Source organism: Zootoca vivipara, chromosome 6 (genome assembly GCF_963506605.1).
Source record: "Zootoca vivipara chromosome 6, rZooViv1.1, whole genome shotgun sequence".
Classification (NCBI taxonomy): Eukaryota; Metazoa; Chordata; class Lepidosauria; order Squamata; family Lacertidae; genus Zootoca; species Zootoca vivipara.
Window position 1 is genome coordinate 16,534,116 of NC_083281.1, and position 18,090 is coordinate 16,552,205.

Genomic DNA, 18,090 nt, shown 5'->3' on the forward strand with positions numbered 1-18,090 from the left:
CCATGGGACTCTCAAGAGTCTCCTCCAGAACTGAATAATGGAAGATAGCAATGAACTCTCCCAGCACACCAGGTCTGGAACAATGTACACACGTTAAATGGATTACTTATTTATAAAATGTAATGGAGGTGCTGTTTTGTAAGGCAGAAAAAGTAGTCAGCTGGAAGAATGGTTTAATGGCAAGTGAAGTGTGTCAACTGGACTCTGAATAAGAAATGATGACTCTAAATAAGCTATGTGAGGAAATGGTGATGATCATATGCTTGGAACCGGAGCAGGAAACCTGATTTTTAGAAATTGTATTAGATTAAATTAATTTGGTTTGTAATAATTTGAAAAAATAATAAAATAATTTGGAAAAAAGAAGAGGTTTAATTCCAATTTTTGCCTTTGAAAAGTCCTGGTGGCATAAAAATACAACTAGTCCTAGGGTAAGAATGATCACTTACAAGTATAGTTTATCTCTTTCTCAATTGTGGTGTCTAAATTCATTTTGATTGGCCAGAATATCAGGATGCATTCCCACTATTTCCTCTATCCAATGCCTTTCAATACTCAGTTTTTCTCCCACCCAATAAATGGAGGTTAATAGCTTTCCTCACCTGTAGGCTAATATATTTCAGTAAGATTTCTCTAGGGTATTCCACCCTATTGGCCTGATTTATGCCTACTCATGTCCTTCATTCTAGCAGAAGGATCTGCCTACCCACAGTGGCTAGAGAGCAGCTGCCATGTTTATGGAGGGCAAAGAGCTCAATGCAATGGATTCTTCTATTTGTGAACAACATGGGACACCTCTGCTGGAAGTGCTGCACTGGGTGCCGATCTTCCATTGAGCCTCTGCACCCTGCAAGCCCTAGAATAATAGAATTGTAAAGTTAGAAGAGACCCTAAGGGTCATCTACTCCAATTCCCTGCAATGCAGGAAAGAAAGCCATGGATCAGGCATAGGCAAAGTCAGCCCTCCAGATGTTTTGGGACTACAACTCCCATCATCCCGGACCACTGGTCCTGTTAGCTAGGGATGATGGGAGTTGTAGTCCCAAAACATCTGGAGGGCTGACTTTGCCTATGCCTGATCCATGGATAGATTTGAGCCATCAATCTAATCCAGATCTGGAAATGAAAGACACATTGAAGAGAGCCTCGACCAATTCACCCAGTGCCAGGAAGATACCTTAAATAACCTCAGCCATCTTCACTCCTGCATGTGAGGAGGTTTGATGTGAGGAGGTTTGATGTGGTAACCGAGTCCATCACGGCCACATGTACTTCAGCTGCCTCCATCTCTGGGTCTCCCTTCCTTGTTTTATACTACCAGAGACCCTGTCCAACAATTGGGAGGGAATTGTGCATGTCCCGGGGACTCCATGAAGGTCTCCATGAAGGGCTTGGGCAGGTCATTCTCTCGGAATTGCCTCTCTCCTTGATAGCTTTGTGCTTCTGTTTGTGGAAATCATTTGGGTCTCTCTCTGTCATGCTATGTTATTACACTGAGACACAGAATCCACCCATGTCTGCCTAAAGAGTTGACAACGGATGCAGAGGAGCCATCCTCTGCCTGGGAAATAATCTCCAAATAGTGCCAGTTGTATGAGTTCCCTCTTGACTTGTACATAAAGCATGAAAAATCAATGAAGCAGGCCTGTCTCATGCAAAAAAATAAGAGCTCTGTACTTTTGGCAGGAGGCTCATCTCTTCTTGAATAGAAAGGAGACCAAGAGGTGTGCCTGCAAACAAGTTGCATAACTTCCACAAAGGGTGTTACACAAAGGGTGTTACACAGCAGCCTCAACTGGGGCTGCGCATGTATTTTCCCTTCCCAGCTGGTCAGCAACACATTGCCTGTAGAGCTCCACAGGCCACCTGCAACCTCTCCATGGATCTCCTGGGAGCAGCAGCCCTTTTCCTGGTCATCTGCCTCTCTTGCCTGACCATCCTCTCAACATGGCGGCAGATGCACCGCAAAAGCCAGATGCCACCTGGACCAACTCCCCTCCCCTTCATTGGGAACCTGCTCCAAGTCAACACAAGTGATGTGTACCGTTCACTCATGAAGGTAACTTTCTATAATGTATCAGAGCACAATGTCCCATTCTCTGAATTGTTGTTATAAAATCATTTTTATATATTGCTGATTAATGAAGGTCACTCCCATCTACCTACCCATCTTTTTTTCTCTCTCTCCCACTTGACTCATCTTCTCCTCATAATTCTCCTTCCATCACATTCTCCAGCTTTTGATTCTCTCTCTCTTTATATTTCTGCCTGAGTGAAGGGATGGGCACACCTGTCAATTCTCATGTCCTCAAGAAAATTAGTCAGCATTTTAGTGTGCATTTCCTTTTAAATAAATAATTTTTAAATAAATAATATAATGTTGTTGTTGTTTAGTCGTTTAGTCGTGTCCGACTCTTCGTGACCCCATGGACCATAGCACACCAGGCACTCCTGTCTTCCACTACCTCCCGCAGTTTGGTCAAACTCATGTTGGTAGCTTCGAGAACACTGTCCAACCATCTCATCCTCTGTCGTCCCCTTTTCCTTGTGCCCTCAATCTTTCCCAATATCAGGGTCTTTTCCAGGGAGTCTTTTCTTCTCATGAGTTCCTCTGTGGTCCCCTTCTCCTAGTGCCCTTAGAATAAAGTTTGAAACCAGTGAAGATAAAATGCCAAGAACTTCAAAGAGGTGGCCAACCTGTGGCTGTTGAACTCCCTTTAAAGCTGGTTAACAATTCTTGGCTCTTCAGGGAGTAAACCAACACAAAAAAGGCCCTTGTCCCCTGATAAATTAGGTAGCTGCTGTTGCGAATTAACAGGCTGAATGGAAAATACCACACTGTTGCATGAGAAGACTAAAGGAACTGAACAACAAATTAAGCAAACAACTGAACAACAAATTAAGCAAACAAACAAAGGACTCTCTGAGCACTTTCATGTAGCACGTGGGCCCCTTCTGTATTATGCACATACTTTGGCATGTGGTAAGAAAATAAGGAGGAAGGCCATTCCTGGTACCTTTAGGACGGAATGTCTCCTGATACAATGGGGCAACTCTTCGGTGCAAGATTAGCTGCAGGTCTCTAATTGCCACACTGCTAAGACAGCAAAAACACTATCACATAAAGAGAAAAACAAACAAAGCCCAATTAAAAAAATCACCCAGAAATAAATATTGCACTGCGCAAGGAGTTCCAGCTATTGGATTCTTCGAATCAGTTGGAAATCCGACACCGAGCAGAACCTGCTCTGCCAGGTAGGTGAAAATGGAGACTGTGCTAAGCTTGTCCAGGCAGGGAGGTGGTGCCCAGGGATTATCCAGATGGCATGTTACGTTATGTTGTGTTATATTATGTAATTTATTTATTATACTCATTAATTTATTATACTCACCTTTCAACCCAAAAAGTCCCCTAAGGTGGTTGACAAATAACAAATGCATACAAATACAAAAACAAACAAATGATCAAAGTTCAAAACAAAATCTTAGCAGCTATCAAATGGCCCTGCAATTTAACTATGTAAGTGGTGCAATTCAGCTTGCTGGCACCAACTACGCAGGTAGATTACAGGGCAACTTGATATCTGAGACCAGCCCAGATTTAACCACAAATCTGGTGATGGAGGAGAAGTTTTCTCAGCTTAGCCTGCTGGTGTCATGTGACTGTCGAGGTCGTTGAATCTGTTTCTCTCATTGTTCTCATTTCTCTCGGTTTCCTGCACTGAAGGGTGTTGGGCTAGATAACCCTTGGGGTACCTTCCAACTTTATAAATCAAATCAAAAAGTTTATTGCATTAGCCATATAGCCATAGCACATATAAAAGATCAAACAGGCAACTGTCGCACAACAACATAGAATACAACAAATACAACTATAACATTAAATATAAAATCCAGCTGAGTGCGGCTGGTAAGGTAAAAGACAAAGCGAGGCATGTCAACTGTGAGTACAACAGGGATTTGCATAGGACTAGGGCTGGGCAAGTTAGCCCAAAAGGTGGCCCTGAGTTTCAGGGCCTGTAAAATGTAGGTGGCCACATCGCATGAAACCAAGGGGTTGGTGTCCACCAATAAGTAGTTCATGTGGTCGATGTCCCATGCGATGGTCGTCGGGATTAAAGAGAGAAGCCTGGATCTTACTGAGGCATATAAAGGACAGTAAAAGAAAAAGTGTAAATAGTCCTCAATCTTTCTCTCATTGCATGGGCAGAGTCGAAGGTTCAATGGTGTGTTGGGGGGGAAACGCCATGTAAGAATGCTGTGGGGATGACGTGGAATTGAGCTAGAGTGAAGGTCCTTCTTAATGTGGAGTTTGTCAATTCGCTCAAATAGTGGGCCAGAGATCTAACTGCCTTCACGTGGGGAAACCACGTGCAGAGTTTGGCCGCTTTAGATTGTGCTAGATTGAAAGCTTCATCCCTAGCTAGGATCCAACTGCAGATTTTATCGTTATCCCATGAGGTCACGGCAGCAAAGTCTGGAAGGGAGTAGCAGTCACAGATGAATTCCATGGCCTTAGACCAGGTACTGCTGCCGGTAAGGGCTGTAAAAGCTTGTTTAACTAGTCAGGAGTTTTGAATTTCTGCAAGGGATTTGTAATAGATAATTATCCTGGCATGGGCTTTAGCTACTATAGATGGTAATCCCAATTCTAGTCTCAATTGGGCGGCCATGGACCCATTAGGGAGGCCCAAGATTTTTCTTGCCAGGAGATTTTGCAGAGACTCCAGACGCTGGAGTACATTCATGTTCCATCCCCATATTTCCACCCCGTATAGCAGCATTGGGGGTACTTTGCTGATGTAGATCTTTCTGGTCTACATCTGGTCGGCGCCACCAGTTGTCCACCATTTCCAAAGAAAAATTTCACCAAAGCACCGATGGTCCGGCGAGCGGCCAAAATAATCGTGTTTAAATGGGCTGTCCAAGACAATCTATAGTGAAAAGTGATGCCCAAGTATTTAAAAACTGAGCATTGGTCAATGGTGTGATCCCCGAGGTACCACGGTGGGTTTGGTTTTGTCTTGCCAAAAGGGATTATTTTGGTTTTGGAAAAATTGATTGTTAGGAAGTTTTCTACGCAAAATTTCATCAGTCCTCTCATCATGTTGTTAAGTCCCCACTTTGTTAGCGAGAGGACTGCCATGTCATCAGCATACAGTAAGATGGGAATTTTTGCTTGTTGCAAGGATGGGGCAGGTTGATTAAGGGCTTTAATGTTGGAATTTTTGAATAATCAAGTTACTTTAGAGCCGGTCTAATGTAAATACTGTCTGTTTAAGAGAAACAGGTGTCTGTGTTTCTGTTAATTGCTCACAGGCGTGGGCTCTGTTTTTTGTATATAAGGCTCTGCCCACAAGCCTTCTGTATCTCTTAGTTAGATCTTTCAGTTTGATTCATCTCTAAGTAGATCACTCTCTCAGTTGTTCTCAGTTTAAGAGATTCCTTAGTTGAATCTTAGTATGATTGCTTAGTTATAATGCTAGAATGTTGTTAATTCTCGGGTATTTAATTTAATTGGGGGTTTGTGGGAGGTTTTGGAAAGTGGGTAGATAACATTGCTAAGAGAGAAAGCATTTATCTTTAGTTTAAAGTCTCTTTAGAGTCAGTTTGTTTTTCAGTTAAAGAAACCCAACCATTTGTATTTTCATCTGCATACTTTTACAAGTGTGCAGCTAGTAAGGGGTTTCATATAAGGGAGATAATTCTTAGAATTTTGAAGTGTCAGGCATAGCTCTAGTGGCTTTAGCCCAAACGTAGCAGAGTTTTCCTGCACAGCGCAGAAGCTAGTTGAGGTGGAAATGACTAGTCGGCTAGACGCAGAATAACTTGGTTTGATATTTGTCAATCAGAGATTGAAGGACTAGGCAGTGGCCTGAGGTGTTATGGCCTTTCCGAAAACCTGCTTGTTCTGGGTGGAATATACTAATTTCATCAGCCCAGTTGGTCAACTTCTCAAGGAGAGTCTAGTCTTTATAATTCCATGATTCCAATCTTAATTTCAGTTCCCCGCATGGAGGAGAGGTTTCCTCATGGTAGCCCGCTAGTGTTGCATGCCTTTAGTGTTGGATGAATCTGTTTCTTTCAGTTTCTCTCAGTCCATTACATTCTGCATCAGTTTGTATGTTTTAAACCCTTATGGAAATTCCTCAAAAAATGGCAACAAGAAATATCTAAATTTATATGGGAGGGCAGGAGACCCAGGATTAAACATAAAATTTTAATAGATGCAAAGGATAGAGGTGGCTTTGCCCTGCCCGATTTGAAATTGTATTACGAGGCAGCCTGCCTCACGTGGATGAAGGAATGGTACAATTTGAAAGATATGGATATGTTGGACTTGGAGGGACATAATAACTGTTGGGGTTGGCACGCTTATTTAATATATGGAAAGGCAAAAATACACAGATTTCTCAAATCGTATCATAAGGAGATCACTTCTTAAAGTTTAAAAAAATTCCTTCAGTAGCACCTTAAAGACCAACTAAGTTTTTATTTTGGTATGAGCTTTCGTGTGCATGCACACTTCTTCAGATACAGTCTTCTTAAAGTTTGGCAGAAATATAAAGATTAATGGTTGGAGTTCAAAATCCCATGGTGGGCCTCTCCAGTAGAGGCCACAGTGGTGAAGAAAAAAAATATGTCGGAAAATTGGCCTACCTATAAAACACTTTTAAAAGAAGAAGAGAACCAATTGAAACGTAAGAGCTTTGAGGAATTAAGAAATGTCATTACAGATTGGTTCCAATATTATCAAATATTCAAAAGATTTAAAGTAGATAAACAAAAAGGATTTGCCAAGGAAACCTCGGGATTTGAATCTGACGTAATAAATTCAAAAAGTAAAACCCTCTCTAAAGCTTATCACCTCCTCCTTGACTGGGATTTTGAGGAGGAGGAAGCTACATCAGCCTTGATAAAGTGGTCTCAAGACTTTGGGTATGCTGTAACAATGTCCCAATGGGAAAAACCTGTGGAAGAATAATTGGAAATTTACTACGTCCTATGCCATAAAGGAAAACTTGTTAAAAATGCAACACCAGTGGTATTTAACTCCATGGAAATTAGCCAAAATGTACAATGGAGCCAAAAGTAATTGTTGAAGATGTGGAGACCAAACAGGCTTACTGTACCATATATGATGGCAATATAGCAAAATAAAGAATTTTTGGGAGGAAATCCACTTTGAACGAGAAAAAATGTTAAGAATCTCATTTATTAGGAAACCAGAGGCATTTCTGTTGGGCATTACTGATTCAGATATTCCTTTAAAAATTAAATATCTTTTTTGTACGCAACAGTGGCAGTGAGACTTCTTATAGCTACAGGGTGGAAGAGCGACATAATTCCTTCTAGACAAGAGTGGATACAAAAATTGACTGAATATGCTGAATTAGATAGTCTATCTGAAAAAAATAAAAAAACAAACCAAGAATTGAATTTGTATCAAAATGGGAGGCTTTCAGAACATATCTTAAACAAAATTATACCATGTTAAAATATGTAGCAGCTTTTGAGTGGTCCCAGCAGTTTTTATTAATTCCTTATATAAATATAAATATTTATAAATTGTGAAAATATTAATATAAAAATAGTATTTTGATATGGCAGGAATAAGGAATAAATGGGAGGTTGGGTATAAAAGATAATGAGATTTTTATTTTTATTGTAACATGAAATTGCAATCACAAATTTATGTCATAATTTTTATCTTATTAACAGATTGTGTAAATTTTATTTTCTTTCCTTTTCTTTCCCCTCTTAAGTTGTACCCCTTTTCAGTATTGTGTTTTTTGTATGTAATAAGCATGGGGGGGGGGACAATAAATTTTTTTAAAAAAATACTCATAGAAATTCATCAGAATTTCATTGTGCATTTTCCTTATAGAATACAGTATACACATTTTTTTGTGGGCAGATCTGCCTTATATCCACATTTATGTAGTGAATCCACCCCAAATATAATGCAATTTTGTATGTTATGTTCACAAATGTATGCCTTTAAATGCACACTTTGTATACTTGTGGGTATTTGGGGGGGTTGGAGAAATTCATTGCAAAATTTGAGGAACTGCAAATTTCAACCACTACCTTCTGAGGGATTCCACTGTAGAATTGTTGTTTAGTCGTTTAGTCGTGTCCGACTCTTCGTGACCCCATGGACCATAGCACGCCAGGCACTCCTGTCTTGCACTGCCTCCCGCAGTTTGGTCAAACTCATGTTCGTAGCTTCGAGAACACTGTCCAACCATCTCGTCCTCTGTCGTCCCCTTCTCCTTGTGCCCTCAATCTTTCCCAACATCAGGGTCTTTTCCAAGGATTCTTCTCTTCTCATGAGGTGGCCAAAGTATTGGAGCCTCAGCTTCACGATCTGTCCTTCCAGGGAGCACTCAGGGCTGATTTCCTTAAGAATAGATAGGTTTGATCTTCTTGCAGTCCATGGGACTCTCAAGAGTCTCCTCCAGCACCATAATTCAAAAGCATCAATTCTTCGGCGATCAGCCTTCCTTATGGTCCAGCTCTCACTTCCATACATCACTACTGGGAAAACCATAGCTTTAACTATACGGACCTTTGTCGGCAAGGTGATGTCTCTGCTTTTTAAGATGCTGTCTAGGTTTGTCATTGCTTTTCTCCAAAGAAGCAGGCGTCTTTTAATTTCATGACTGCTGTCACCATCTGCAGTGATCAAGGAGCCCAAGAAAGTAAAATCTCTCACTGCCTCCATTTCTTCCCCTTCTATTTGCCAGGAGGTGATGGGAGCAGTGGCCAAGATCTTGGTTTTTTTGATGTTGAGCTTCAGACCATATTTTGCGCTCTCCTCTTTCACCCTCATTAAAAGGTTCTTTAATTCCTCCTCGCTTTCTGCCATCAAGGTTGTGTCATCTGCATATCTGAGGTTGTTGATATTTCTTCCGGCAATCTTAATTCCGGTTTGGGATTCATCTAGTCCAGCCTTTCGCATGATGAATTCTGCATATAAGTTAAATAAGCAGGGAGACAATATACAACCTTGTCGTACTCCTTTCCCAATTTTGAACCAATCAGTTGTTCCATATCCAGTTCTAACTGTAGCTTCTTGTCCCACATAGAGATTTCTCAGGAGACAGATGAGGTGATCAGGCACTCCCATTTCTTTAAGAACTTGCCATAGTTTGCTGTGGTCGACACAGTCAAAGGCTTTTGCATAGTCAATGAAGCAGAAGTAGACGTTTTTCTGGAACTCTCTAGCTTTCTCCATAATCCAGCGCATGTTTGCTATTTGGTCTCTGGTTCCTCTGCCCTTTCGAAATCCAGCTTGCACTTCTGGGAGTTCTCGGTCCACATACTGCCTAAGCCACTGTAGAATAGGTCTTACCATCAGAAAGTTCTTTCTGAGGTTAAGCCAGAAGCTCTTTTCTCATTACATGAATACATTGGGTTGGTCCTACCTCTTAGTGTTTTTAAGTGTCAGGTATAACATCAACCTGAATACAGCAGAGTTTGCGCAGGTTTTCCAGAAGCTTCTGGCGGTAGCGTAATGACTAGACGTCTGGACGCAGAATAACTATATACAGTGTTTATTGGACAATCAGTATCCAGAGTTACTATGTACAAACTTCAGAACACAAAAGAAATAAAACAAAATCCTTTCCTCTCTGTCTCTCTCTCTCACACACACACACACACACAACACCTGTTACAAAAACCACAGTCTTTTTCTTCTCCTCTGCCTTAACATCACACAATCCTTATCTTTTAGGAGCTTGTTATCCAATCAGAGAGTAGTTGCTAGGCTCCTGTTACCATGCTGTGAGAGAGCTGATCTTTTGCACGTATGCACTTTGCAAAAACCCGAACACTACCCTCTGGCACAGGAGCAAACAAGCTTGTTCTATTTTCCAGGTGACAGTCCTTTAGATATTTGAAGAAGGCTCTCCCTAGTCTTCTCTTATCATGGCAAAACATACCCAACTCCTTCAACCGTTCCTCATAAGGCTTCATCTCCAGACCCTTGATCATCTTGGTCGCCCTTCTCTGCACATGTTCCAGCTTCCCAACATCCTTCTTGGGGTGCCACAGGATTCTGTCTTGGGCCCAATCTTATTCAACATCTTTATCAATGACTTAGATGATGGGCTTGAGGGCATCCTGAGCAAGTTTACAGATGACACCAAATTGGGAGGGGTGGCTAATACCCCAGAGGACAGGATCACACTTCAAAATGACCTTAACAGATTAGACAACTGGGCCAAAGCAAACAAGATGAATTTTAACAAGGAGAAATGTAAGGTACTACACTTGGGCAAAAAAAAATGAAAGGCACAAATACAGGATGGGTGACACCTGGCTTGAGAGCAGTACATGTGAAAAGGATCTAGGAGTCTTGGTAGACCACAAACTTAACATGAGTCAGCAGTGTGATGCAGCAGCTAAAAAAGCCAATGCAATTCTGGGCTGCATCAATAGGAGTATAGCATCTAGATCAAGGGAAGTAATAGTACCACTGTATTCTGCTCTGGTCAGACCTCACCTGGAGTACTGTGTCCAGTTCTGGGCACCACAGTTCAAGAAGGATACTGACAAGCTGGAACGTGTCCAGAAGAGGGCAACCAAAATGGTCAAAGGCCTGGAAACGATGCCTTATGAGGAACGGCTTAGGGAGCTGGGTATGTTTAGCCTGGAGAAGAGAAGGTTAAGGGGTGATATGATAGCCATGTTCAAATATATGAAAGAATGTCATATGGAGGAGGGAGAAAGATTGTTTTCTGCTGCTCCAGAGAAGCGGACACGGAGCAATGGATTCAAACTTCAAGAAAGAAGATTCCACCTAAACATTAGGAAGAACTTCCTGACAGTAAGAGCTGTTCGGCAGTGGAATTTGCTGCCAAGGAGTGTGGTGGAGTCTTCTTCTTTGGAGGTCTTTAAGCAGAGGCTTGACAGCCATATGTCAAGAATGCTTTGATGGTGTTTCCTGCTTGGCAGGGGGTTGGACTGGATGGCCCTTGTGGTCTCTTCCAACTCTATGATTCTATGATTCTTAAATTCTGGTACCCAGATAATGGAGAACAAAAGGTGCATCATAAAGGATGTGTTTTTCATTGCCTAATTAGGCTTAGGCTGTCAGGAGCTACTAATCTCTGCAGAGGTAGGGGAGCAATTTGCTCCATCTCTCCGTCAGTTCCATGACCTCACACAATGCCCTCCCCCTCTTTTCACAGATCCGTGAGAAATATGGTCCTGTCTACACCATTCACTTAGGGCCTCGCCGTGTTGTGGTCTTGTGTGGATACGATGCCGTGAAGGAGGCGCTGGTGGATCAGGCTGAAGAGTTCGGTGGCCGTGGAAAGCAAGCCACGTTTGACTGGCTTTTCCGGGGTTACGGTCAGTCTCTGCTTGGGCAACCCTTGGCCAGAGCGCATCCTTATTAGCATTGTTTTGGCACTGAACTTAGCAGTGGTCCTTCCTGTGGTCCTGTGAAGTACCAGTAGATCTTTTTATACCAGTTTCGCTGAGGTTAGAAGTGAGGTTGCAAGAGGGCTTCCCAACATCATTCAGACAAGTCATAGATGGGATTTGCATCTGAATATTCATAGCCAAGTTACTAATAGCCAAGCCACTGGTGTAACTTATGGCTTTGCAAGCATAGATAATGTTGTTGATTGTCAACTGTCCCTTTGCCTCTTTTGTTCTCACAGTTACTCTTAAATGTTGGGATGTGAATAGATGGTAGGAGATAATATATTTATTAGATATTATCCTTTCTTCCACAGGGACGTGGGTGGTGCTGTGGGTTAAACCACAGAGCCTAGGGCTTGCCGATCGGAAGGTTGGTGGTTTGAATCCCCTCGACGGGGTGAGCTCCCGGTGCTCGGTCCCTGCTCCTGCCAACCTAGCAGTTTGAAAGCAAGTCAAGTGCAAGTAGATAAATAGGTACCGCTCCGGCGGGAAGATAAACGGCATTTCCGTGTGCTGCTCTGGTTTGCCAGAAACAGCTTAGTCATGCTGGCCACACGACCTGGAAGCTGTACACTGGCTCTCTCGGCCAGTAAAGCGAGATGAGCTCCACAACCCCAGAGTCATCCACAACTGGACCTAACGGTCAGGGGTCCCTTTACCTTCATCCTTTCTTCCTCACATTTCCGAGTTCCGTAGAGTGCATCCCTTTGCAGGGAAGCTTTGATAAGCTAAAAGGCTAAAACTAGCCTAACTAATCCAGGATGTTTTAAGGCAGACTGGATTCTCCTGGTATTTCCCCCTTTTCTTCCCCTTAAAATAATCCCACAAAATGGGAAAACAGCATTACTCACTCAGAATACCTGTTGAAGAGTAACTGAAATACCGTAGCAGCATTTTCCTGGGAGTCTTAATATCGCAATCCAGTTTAAAATACATACTTAAGTCTAGCTTAAAATGGTGTCACCCTCCAGCTCCTCGTTCTCCTCCTTACTTCTCTGGCTCCTTTGCTTCTCAGGGGTTGCCTTCAGTAACGGGGAACGGGCCAAACAGCTACGCCGATTCTCCATCATGACGCTGAGGAATTTTGGGATGGGAAAGAGATCCGTCGAAGAGCGGATCCTGGAGGAAGCCCACTTCCTGCTGGAATCCCTGAGGGCAACAAAAAGTGAGCTCAGTTTTGGTATCTTCAAGAAATGCTGCTTAATTAGTTACAGGTGATAGTTAGAAACTGTGGGCTGTTAAGTGGCTTTATGCTGAAAATTATCATGGCTGCTTTTATGTTTGGTAATGGGCGGGAAAAGACATAACTTAGCCTGAGCTAAATACATCACCAACACTCTACATCCTCTCAAAGGAATTAAGAGGTAAGAGTGGACTGCTTTGCAAAGTGTATTCTTGATTTGTTCCTGGGTTGAGTGACTTGCTTTCTAGGTGCACCCTTTGTGTGTCTTTCTTTCTAGGTGCCCCCTTTGACCCCACCTACATGCTGAGCCGCACGGTGTCCAACGTCATCAGCTCCATCGCCTTTGGCGACCGCTTTGAATACGAAGATCAGGAGTTCCACTCCTTGCTGAGCATGATGCTGGGTAGCCTCCGGTTCACTGCCACCTCTTGGGGACAGGTAAATTGGAGGGCAGGGGGAGGACTTCCATAGTGAGTGAGTGAGTGAGTGAGTGAATAATGCCACTCCTCTTAATCTGTCATTACCCCAAAGTCCAGCAGTGATCAAGACACAGAGTCAGAAGCTGCAGCATTGCCACCTAAGAAGCAGACAACCTTCAGGGGTCTGAGTGAAGCTGACCATTACAGAAGCTCACAGTACAAATAGCACCAGAACCAGGAGAGATGTCTTCCCCTGAGCCTGAGAAACCAAATACCTCACACAACACCTCACCAATCTAGGAGTGCACCAGAGACATGTCCCTTGAAGGGCTTATACAACTTCTGTTTGTCTCTGTGCCTGCTGTCACAGCCTGTCCCAGATAAGGATGGCACCAGTCTGATAGTTAATTCTTTATTGGCAAGAGAAACACTTCCAGGTTTCTGACCACGCCCATGGCTGAATGGCAGGTGCATGGCCTCAAATCCTTTGCCTCATCGGCTTGCAGTGCGATGAACCCCCTCGCCAACGTTGCCGATAGATTGAGACGAAAGGGTACAGGGGTAAAGCAATCCCCACTCAATTCCTTATGCCTTAAAATAAACCCCTCAATTCTGGGCTTCTCAGTAAAGAGAGTCTCATTCCAGCTTTCGTGGCCTGATCTCACAAACACTCAGGGCTATTTGAATGAACAACCTCTTGCCTACAGAACAGGGACTCCCTCAACTCAGATCCCCACTGTATCACCCTGCCATATCACCCTGGCAAACTTGTGGCACTCTAGGTTTTCACCATACTGCCCTTCCTGTGTGACTCTAGGACACAAACTGTCCCCTTTTCCTTAGGTAAGTTTTGCCCTTTTCTGAGTCTCCACCTCTGTGAGTTTTAATACACTGCTGGAATAACCAAGAGTAGACGATACTCTTTGGCACAAAAAGAAAATGAATTTTATTTTCTTGAGAACATAGGTTTTTCTTTTCTTAACGATGCATAAGTTTACAAGCTTAGTTACAGTTATACATTAACTCTGTCAGGCTTTAACTTCAAGTTGTTGTTGTTGTTGTTTAGTCGTGTCCGACTCTTCGTGACCCCATGGACCATAGCACGCCAGGCACTCCTGTCTTGCACTGCCTCCCGCAGTTTGGTCAAACTCATGTTCGTAGCTTCGAGAACACTGTCCAACCATCTCGTCCTCTGCCGTCCCCTTCTCCTAGTGCCCTCAATCTTTCCCAACATCAGGGTCTTTTCCAAGGAACTTCAAGTTATCCTAAGCCTAACCTAAACCACCACTATCCTGGCCCCACATCCTTCTTCTTCCCTCTTCGTCACCACACTCCCTCTCTCCCTCTTCCAACTGCCAAAATGGTTATTCCCTCTTTTTTAAACCGGGCACCGTCCTACCTCCTAAAGATGCGCTGTCAGTTAAGATGGAGGTGGATTAACTCTTTCTAATCCAGGGTGTAATAAATCTTCCACAGCCTGTCCCAGATCAGGAAGGCACCCGTCTGATAGTTAATTCTTTATTGGCAAGAGAAACTCTTCCAGGTTTCCGACCACGCCCATGGCTGAATGGCAGGTGCGTGGCCTCAGGTCCTTTGCCTCATCGGCTTGCAGCAGCACATCTCCCACTGCCCTGTCAAAGGCATCAGCCTCCACCATAAAGGGAGGATCGGGGTTGGGTGTGTTAGGTGAGCCTCAGAGGCAAATAGCACCTTTATCTCAGCTTCACTTTGGGGAATATCTGGTTTCTCTCTCTTCCTCCCCACGACTCTGCACTCCTCCAACCTGTCCCATGCAGCTCTACGAAATGTTCTCAGGCATCATGCAGTACCTGCCAGGCCCACAGCAGGAAGCCTTCAAGCAACTCTTAGGGTTGGAGAAGTTCATCACAAGGAAAGTAAAAGCCAATGAGGAGACCCTGGACCCCAACTCCCCTCGGGATTTCATCGACTGTTTCCTTGTGAAAATGCAAGAGGTATGATTATTCCGTTCTAAGAACTGTGGTGATTTTCTTGGGAAAGAAACTTGTCTTGCCCCATGCCAACTTGGAGGGCCATGAATTGAAGGCACCTTTTCAACAGTCTGCGGCTGTCCATATCCCCTTATCTGATTGACCATTGCAGCTCAGCTGAACAGTAAGAGAAAGACGCCTTGTAGGAAAGGCTTTAGACTATAACAATGTTTAATAAAAGAAACCTCCTCCTTCCCCTCTTCCTTCTGGCTAGGAAAAGGAAAACCCACACTCTGAGTTCTCCCTAAGGAATCTGGTTTTGACTACCCTCGCCGTTTTCTTTGCTGGCACAGAAACTGTCAGCACCACCTTGCGTTATGGCTTCCTTCTTCTGCTGAAATACCCAGAGGTTCAAGGTGACTGCAGAATGGGGCGGAAGGGGGGGATACCGCCTTCCTTCCTTTGCGAGGATGCCTGTTAGCTTTCCCAGCTATGAGAGGTCTCCCTTTTCTTATATCCTGCTGATTTCTCAATAGAGAAGGTCCAAAAGGAGATTGAGCGTGTGATTGGCCGGAATCGCAGTCCCAGCATGAACGACCGGCCCCTGATGCCCTATACGGATGCTGTGATCCATGAGATCCAGAGATTCTCTGACATAATTCCTATGGGAGTATCACGACGAGTGACCCGTGATACTCAATTCTGGGGATACACCATTCCCAAGGTATTACTTTTTCCTCCTTTTTTTTTATAAAAAAAATCCCCTTTTAAAAAAAATTCCTGAGACCCCACCCTTCAGTGCTATTTCCAGATATGGATAATGGGCCAGTTAATATTCCCAATATTCTCATCTGTCATTCGCTGTGGAGTCAAAACCATAATAAAAGCAGAGAAGCCCAGCCAGATGAAACCACCTTGGGTCCATCATGCCTAGCATTCCTCTTCCCCAAAATGGCTAACCAGATCCCTGTGAGAAGACCACACAAAGAGGACAGGCGTGTTTTAAAATTCCTTATGAGTGTTTATTATTATGAGGGAGGGAGGCACACTTCACCAAGGGAGGAAATATAGAAATGGGGAACTGTCACAGATTTCATAACAGAAGAATCTGCCATTTCTCCCGTATCTTCTCATTTCTCTCCCTCTCTTGCTCAGGGAACTGAAGTGTTTCCCATGCTTGGGTCTGTGCTGAGAGACCCTCGACATTTTGCAAGACCAGACATGTTTGACCCCCAGCACTTTCTGGATGGGAATGGGCAGTTCAAGAAGAATGAGGCTTTTATGCCTTTCTCTATTGGTGAGTCCTCAGCAGCCCCGGGGGTGGGGGGAGTTTACAGCAAATCATAGCCCAACCACCGGTAACAATAGTGGACCAATTGAAGTGAGAGAAATTGCTAGAAGATGGTGCTGCTGCAGATTCCACCCCCAGAATTACGCTGTCTGTCCAGCGGTATCTCTTTTCCCTTCTACATAAAATCCCTTTGCCAACTAGAGGTAAAACTCGGGAAATTAGAATATCGCCGAAAAGTGTGTTTATTTCAGTAATGCAACTTATTATTATTATTTTTTAATTTTTACAAATGCTTTCTTTTGGAAATTCCACAGTAATAAAACAAATAGTTACAATAATGCAAAAAATAAACAAAAATAAACATCGCTATTACATTTCATTAATTACATTCCATTTATAATTGACCCACCTAACGACAAATAATTACAATTACAACAAATAAAGGCTTGACATATCTTGCTTTGCATGTCATGCATCTATCTCATATATTGTTTTTGCCTTTTAAGCTGCATTACTGAAATAAATGCACTTTTCAACGATATTCTAATTTTCCGAGTTTCACCTGTATGCACACCAAAGGACCAATGGTGTTATTTTATGCATGGTTGTGTGGGTTGGAGGAGTTTTTGCCCGAACATTTCCAAGCAGCCTATAACAGCCTGCCTTTGCTTTCTTCCTCTTCCCTAGGGAAACGCTATTGCTTTGGAGAGCAGCTAGCCCGGATGCAACTCTTCCTCTTCTTCACCAGCATCCTGCAGAACTTCCACATCAAATCTCCCATCCCACCTGAAAAGATTGACGTCTCTCCCATGCTGGTTGGCTTTGTCACCCTTCCACATTTTTATGAGATGTGTGCCATTCCCCTCTGAAGCAGGACTTGAAGAAGTGGAGCCCCATCGTCACCCACCTTGGCCACCCAAGTGTCAAAGGAGGAGGCATTTTTCAACATGTAAAACACCAGAACAGGCTAACCATACCAAGTCTTGATTCTTTCTTTTGAATTTCCATTAGCTCTGTTTCCATTTGTGGAATTTCTTTACTCTGCATTTCTTTTGGAATCGATCTCACAGGTGAATAAATATCTGGTCCCTGGCTCTCTGCCCTCTTCCTCCTCTACCCACTTCCCCGAGGCACCTCTCCTCTTTCCCCTTTCTGACCATCAGCATCCCTCCTGGCATCTAGTCCAACCATGGAATGCCCCCCCCCATCCTTCTTTCCCTTGTGGTCTGTTTGCCAACATTCCTTTGCTGACACTTTCCCAGTGAGTAGCTAAGGAAGAATAGTTAACCCTGCGGGTTATGACAGTTGCTGGTAGGGTTTACAGCCAGAGGTCAGCCATAACCTAGGAAATCTTGCCTCTCTGGGATCTTGTCATCTCTCAATCCACAGTATGAGGAGGGACAGGAGGCAACGCTGGTGCATTGTTTGGATCTGAGTCCTCCTCGGGAAGACTCAGGGACCCTGAAGAGGGGACATCACATCATCTGCCAACTAAGGGCACCTTTTGAGCCCCACCTCCATTGTAACTCAAAGTTTCTTCAATGTCATCTGTTCCATTAACCTTGGGAATATGTTTGAGCGTGGAGATGGAAAATTTCTCACCTTTAACCAGCTGATAATGCAACTACTTCAGTCCCCTTTATAAATTTTTCTCAATGCCTCAAATACTTAGGGCCATTTTACCCTGTCAAAGGCTTTTGTAGCACGTAAAAATAATAAAACAGTAACTTGTTTATCTCTGCTTTCCTCACAATGTATACTACTTTTTCAATATATGTACTCAGGTTCCTTCTCTTAATAAATCTAGTT

At 43.4% G+C, this 18,090-nt stretch overlaps 1 protein-coding gene across 1 annotated transcript; it reads left to right on the top strand.

Annotated features, from left to right (window-relative positions):
- The first annotated feature begins 1,779 nt into the window (after positions 1 to 1,779).
- On the top strand, positions 1,780 to 17,472 carry LOC118086690 (cytochrome P450 2A13-like). Its single transcript, XM_035118615.2, has 9 exons — positions 1,780 to 2,059; positions 11,202 to 11,364; positions 12,455 to 12,604; positions 12,900 to 13,060; positions 14,838 to 15,014; positions 15,265 to 15,406; positions 15,527 to 15,714; positions 16,146 to 16,287; positions 16,969 to 17,472. Exons 1-9 carry the CDS (start codon positions 1,808 to 1,810, stop codon positions 17,148 to 17,150), a joined length of 1,557 nt encoding a protein of 518 aa, XP_034974506.2. The 5' UTR covers positions 1,780 to 1,807; the 3' UTR covers positions 17,151 to 17,472.
- The last annotated feature ends 618 nt before the right edge of the window (positions 17,473 to 18,090 follow it).